At 36.5% G+C, this 5,966-nt stretch overlaps 1 protein-coding gene across 1 annotated transcript; it reads left to right on the top strand.

The window, feature by feature from the left end:
* Positions 1-511: 511 nt before the first annotated feature.
* On the top strand, positions 512-4,533 carry LOC147401233 (putative RNA 3'-terminal phosphate cyclase-like protein). Its single transcript, XM_086442424.1, has 6 exons — positions 512-938; positions 1,097-1,246; positions 2,607-2,788; positions 2,876-3,051; positions 3,667-3,883; positions 4,049-4,533. The coding sequence occupies exons 1-6, from the start codon at positions 734-736 to the stop codon at positions 4,256-4,258; spliced, it is 1,140 nt and encodes a 379-aa protein (XP_086298550.1). The 5' UTR covers positions 512-733; the 3' UTR covers positions 4,259-4,533.
* The last annotated feature ends 1,433 nt before the right edge of the window (positions 4,534-5,966 follow it).

The following is a 5,966-nucleotide window of genomic DNA, read 5'->3' on the forward strand; positions in this document are numbered from 1 at the left end:
TTTCAAATATGATCCAAGTCATGATCAATACATGACTGTTGTGTTAGATTGTACATTCTAGCATAGTCCCTCAAAGTTATTTTGCAATGTATCCTTTTGGGATTTTTATATTTATACCACCATTGCTGTGCAAAGCAGAATTATCATTTTAATTTCAAAAGTGGTATATAATAAAATAATTTACCAAAGTGAACAGAATTTATTGTTTTACCCAACAAAATTTTTTAAAACCATATTATTAAAATTAAAATGATTATTTTGTTTATAACACAATAGATTGTTTTCTCCTCTTACATTAACATTTTAATTTGGAAATAATAATTCTAATATTATTCAGAACTAGAAGGCAACATGTGCCATTGCTACCAAATTCAATTAACCAAAAAGTATACAACATCATGTTAATCCTTACATGAATAGCTTGTAGATGCCCATAGCACATCAATGGACGGTTAGGATTGTAGAAAATTTAGGTTATCGGCAAACAACTGACCCAAAATTTTGAATGGTCAGGATTGATGTTTATGACATGTTTAAGGTGAAAGTTTATGAGTACGGGTGAGCCGTATTTCCAGCAACCATGACATTGGTTACACCCGCAGTTACTAAAGAGAGCTGCTAATAGCAGTTCTCTTACTAAAACCCTACCTGTTTAAACCCTTCGCAGCTTCGAAATCAATCTCTGACTCTACCTGTTTAAATCCTTCGCAGCTTCGAAATCAATCGCAGAGAGATGGTGAAGACTTCGTATACGAAGGTGAAGGGAAGCCAGCATCTAAGGCAACGTCTTCTGCTCTCAACCCTCTCAGCCACTCCAATCCTCATCGAAGATATCCGACCCGACGACACATGGCCCGGTCTCCGCCCCCACGAGATCTCACTTCTTCACTTGTTAGAGAAGATTAGCGACGATTGTGTTGTTGAAATCAACGAAACTGGTAAAACTAATTAAATTTTGGTTTTTTTGCCCCTTTTTTAGGGTTTACAGTGCAAGAATTTAATGGGTTCCTATCTCTATTTAAAATGTTATTTTTTTGCCTCCTTTTTTAGGGTTTACAGTGCAAGAATTTGATGGATTACTATCTCTATATTACAGGAACGAAATTGAAGTATAAACCAGGAGTTCTAATGGGTGGGAGGAATATCGTGCACGATTGCGGTCTAAGTCGGTCAATTGGGTATTTTTTGGAACCACTGATGGTGCTGGGGTTGTTTGGGAAAAAATCTCTTTCTATAACGCTCAAAGGTTTGACAATTCTTTACTTTCAATTCTACTATTTTTGTTCATTCTAGTTCTTCAATTTGAACTTTTCGGTTCTTAATTTGCATTACTTGTTTCAGTTGTATGTTACATTCCTAACTGGTTTAAGGCTTAGAGTTGACGCTTTCCAACAGGTCTAGCCCTTTTGGCATATTGGTTTCATGGTTTTAAAACTTGTTTTGACATCTCATCTTGAAAGAGACCAAGTCGCCTTGGATGAGATATCCGATTTATAAAAACTCTCATTTTTTTTTTATAAGTGAAATTTATTGATAAGAGGACAAGAAGTCCTCAAAGGGAACAAATTACAATTTCTCACTACTAACAATGTCCCACCTAAATAGAAAATCTTCAAAAAACAACCCTCTAAAAACCTTATACTGCTTACACTAAGAGAACTCCAAACCAAAAATGTTAAAAATTAATACTTGCATAGAGATTTCTTTCCCATCAAACGTGCTCCCATTCTTCTCTTTTCACAACCCCCAACAAATAGCAAAGGGCAAGAATCTTCAACTTGTCAGGAAAATATATGGACTTCCAACCAAACAAGTGAGAAATAACTGATTGAGGCAGACACCAATAGACCTTGAAAAGAGAAAATAAGGCCACACACTATGGGCCACCTCACAATGAATAAGAAGGTGGTCCACCGACTTTCCACTCTCTTTACATAAACAACAATAATCAATCAAAAAAAGACCCTTACGTCTTAGGAGATCAATTGTAGAAAGCTTATTCAGAGCCGCCAACCAAATGAAAAAAGAGATTTTGATAGGCACATTAGGAGACCAAATAAGGGAAGCAGGAAAACAAAGGTCTTGATTACCTTTTAGCAAAGAATAGAAAGATTTGAACCTGAGACCTTGGGAACAACCACCACAAGGTCTTGCCACTTAGCTAAGTGGTCCTTCTTGCATGGAATTTGGTCCTTATTTATTTTTTTGTTGAAAAGTATAATATATTGAAATGTGGGAAAACAAAATACAAGGAGGAGGCCGAGACAGCCTCCCACAGCGTAACAAGAAAGAAAAAAGAAAAAAACTAAAAAACCTACAGAATCAGTTGTTGCATAGAGAGTTCCATCTAAACACAAATCACTAGGGGTGTATTTGGTCCTTATTTTTGCAACCAAATACACCCTTAGTGTATTCCATCCCTCAGATGCACCTCTTGGATGCTTCACTTGCATTTTACACAGTTCTCCATACATTCATGGTGGTGCTGTCTGTTCTACCACACAAGTTATCCTGGTATGTGAATTGCATGTTTGTCTATACAAGAACAAACACATGCTCCATTTGTAGTAGTAAGCTAAAAGTATAAAATGATGTTTTGTTTACAGGAATTACTAATGATTCGAAGGATTCATCAGTTGATACTTTCCGATCAACTACGTTGCCTATCCTTAAGCGTTTTGGAATTCCCTCGGACGGATTGGAGTTGAAAATTGTGTGTCGAGGAGCTCCTCCTCAGGGTGGCGGAGAAGTTGTCTTGGGAGTACCCATCATTCAGAAAAGCTTATCAGTGAGTTTCCTGAATTATTGATAAATGATATGGTGCTTCATCTATTATGTTATTGGGTTTCATTCACTTTGTATTTCTCTTATACAGGCAGTCACGTGGGTCGATGAAGGAATGGTTAAGAGGATTAGAGGAGTAACTTTCTCTACCAGAGTCTCTTCTCAGTTCGAAAACACTATGATTCATGCTGCTCGTGGAATCTTTAATCGTCTACTTCCTGATGTTCATATATATACTGACCATAAATCTGGTCTACAAGCTGGAAAGTATGTTCTTTGTTTTATGAAAGTTACCATTCAGAAAGTTATTTTCTTCCTAGAAACAAAGCTGATGTACTTCTAAAATAAATTTAAAGTTTTTATTTGTTACCATGACCATGCTGTAATTTAAGGAAGTTTTCGATATTCAACTTTGATTCTGTCCTGTCCATGGTTTAAAATATCATATCATATTGGAATGTATTTGCCAATATGTATTGGTCTTTTAACATTCCAATATGGTGCAATTATAGAATCTAAACATTCATATTTCAATTTTGATTTTGATTTCGTCTGTGAGAGGGTGAAACTTGAGAGATCCAAAGAGAGAGATGACATGCCCTTGACCTCGGTCTCCTCTCAAAGATCGGTTATTTAAATAACCCCCTTTCATGTGTTGGTAAATATTTGAGATACCCCTTTGTTTTCAAACTGGTGACATGCCCCTTGACCTTGGTCTACTCTAAAAGATGTTTTTGAATGTATTGCCAATGTATTGGTATCGTTTCGATTTTTAAGAAAACTGAAACATTGAAACGATACGAGGTTTTAAACCATGGTCCTGCCTTAAAAGTACCCGGCTTTACAGTTTTTGGTTTAACGGGTTTTTCAATCCTATGGCAGATCACCAGGCTATGGTATTTCATTGGTTGCTGAGACTACATCTGGTTGCTTCATCTCTACTGATACCGCAGTTTGTTATGCACATGGGGAGGACACAGAGGACCACGAGGATGATGAGATGAAAGAGCTGATGCCACCTGAAGACATTGGTGTGCAGGCTGCTTCTATGCTACTTGGAGAGATTGAGCAAGGGGGAGTGGTAGATTCGGCACACCAGGTATGTGGGTTGTGCTGCAAAGTATGATACTTTTTTTCATTTTGTGCTCGGATTCTACTCTATTATTATTTGAAAACCTTCACCAGATCATTGATGACAAGGGTTGACATGGGTTTCTCAACAATCTACTGCATCCAATTGAATTGATTTTAATTATGTTTGTAGGGCTTGTTATTCCTTCTTTGTGCTTTATGCCCCCGAGACGTTTCCAAGGTTCGTGTGGGGAAGCTCTCACCGTATGCCTTAGAAACACTAAGGCATATTAGAGATTTCCTTGGTGTCAAGTTTGTTATTAAGCCCGATCCCACAACGGAAACGGTCATACTCAAGTGTGTCGGATGTGGTTTGGAGAACCTTTCTAGGAAGATTTCGTAATGAGTGACTATGCAAATTACTTGTCTTCCATACGAAAAGCTTAGTGTCACGGTGGCCCCTCAGCAAAAGGAGACAATGCAGCAAATGGTGCCCTTCCAGTCATACGAAATGCAGCAAATCGTGATTTTTTTATTTTTTTTATTTTTTTATTTTTTTTATTTTTTTTTGAGGTAAGTAGTAACATCCTCTCATCTTTTGTTCCCAAAATTACTTTCTTTTTGTAGAACATATGTTTGATGAGTGGGATTTGCAGCTCGGGCACTACGATTTTTGTACTCGTTCACCATTTTTTATTTTCAAAAGTTAGTCCCAATTAAGATGTTTAAAGAAAACAATATTATAGCAATGATGTATTGCATTTTGATTATTTTATTTCAAGATGGGTGTTATTATCTCATTGGAATAATTAGAACATTTCCTTTAATGCATTCATGGGAGTATTGTTGAAGATATTTTTTGTTGGGTACTAAGGACACCTAGGGATTTGGGTTAGGCATGGAGATCTGAGTCAATTCATCCAAGGGTAAGATCGGTGATGTGGTTACAAACCAACCATGGGTTTGGATGTAGGTTGGTCGACGGAATATTAGTCAATGATGCATGGCAGGACAGTTAAATCAATTCAAGCCCTTAAAAATCAGGATTGAGTTTAAAAATCAGGATTGAGTCAAAAGTGATTGGAACTTTGATAAGGTATAATCCCTAAAAGGAAGGAGTGAATAAGGACAGGATTATGATTTGAAACATTTCAAATCAAGATTCACTTTCTAAATCGAATAAAGATGAAATTGGTAAACGAGATTCATGGGGATTTTAGGGTTTCACTTCTATAAATACATAGATAGACATATTAAAAGGTATGATTTTCTTCTTATACATGGTTTCTCTACTATTTTTTGTACTTTAATTTGATTTGAGTATTGGAGGGTTGTGTTGCAGGCACACCCAAAAGTACAAGAAGTGTAGATCACGAGACATCATATCATAGATCACAAGGCAGTGCAAGTTTTTGCATCTACTAGTACCTTGTTCTTCTTGCTAATCCATCAAGGTTGGTCGTCTTTGTATGTATTTTTTTTGTGTGGTTGTTAATGTAGTAATTACAGTTTCTCAAGAAAAAAAACAATTAATTTTCCAATACTGCCAGTTGAAGGGTGTGTTGTATGATTTATATTTACCCCTTTCCATTTTGTTGAATATTTGAGATGGTCCTGTGTTTTTAAACTGATGACATGCCTCCCTTGACCTTGGTCTTTCTTATAGACCAATGCTAAATTATGGAAATGTCATGTTTTACCTTTAGCCTAAAGTCCCTTTATTTTTCTCCCAAAATCCGTCGTGTTCAAGCTATTTAACCTCCCATGGCATGTTTCTTTTAATTTGCTTAACCTTATCTTCAAATCATTGCACAATGACTAGTTTTGAGAAAACTAGGGGTTTTTCGGCTACTAGTTGGAAGATGATGACGTTAGGTCATTATCTATCACAAAATGACTAAATTCAAAGGTGGCATGTCATCAATTCGAAAAATATAGGGGTGTCTAAAATATTCTCCAAACTATGTAGCGGTATACCTAAAGAAGAGTCGTGATAAATGCACATGTGGCTGAACCATAGATTGTTTTCATCAGGATATACAGAAAAAAGATGTGTGGTTTTGTGCCATTGCCACATGAGCTAAGCCATGTACCAAGATTGCGTGCATTCA

The sequence above is a fragment of the Akebia trifoliata genome, chromosome 5, assembly GCF_017979445.1.
Source record: "Akebia trifoliata isolate Shusen 1 chromosome 5, ASM1797944v1, whole genome shotgun sequence".
NCBI lineage: Eukaryota > Viridiplantae > Streptophyta > Magnoliopsida > Ranunculales > Lardizabalaceae > Akebia > Akebia trifoliata.

What these genes read in the sequence shown, in the direction of transcription:
- LOC147401233 (XM_086442424.1), top strand. Translation starts at nt 734, where the DNA reads ATGGTGAAGACTTCGTATACGAAGGTGAAGGGAAGCCAGCATCTAAGG. An exon ending in TCTGGTCTACAAGCTGGAAA is followed by an intron (nt 3,052 to 3,666) that starts GTATGTTCTTTG and finishes ATCCTATGGCAG; the next exon opens with ATCACCAGGCTATGGTATTT. An exon ending in TGGTAGATTCGGCACACCAG is followed by an intron (nt 3,884 to 4,048) that starts GTATGTGGGTTG and finishes TTATGTTTGTAG; the next exon opens with GGCTTGTTATTCCTTCTTTG.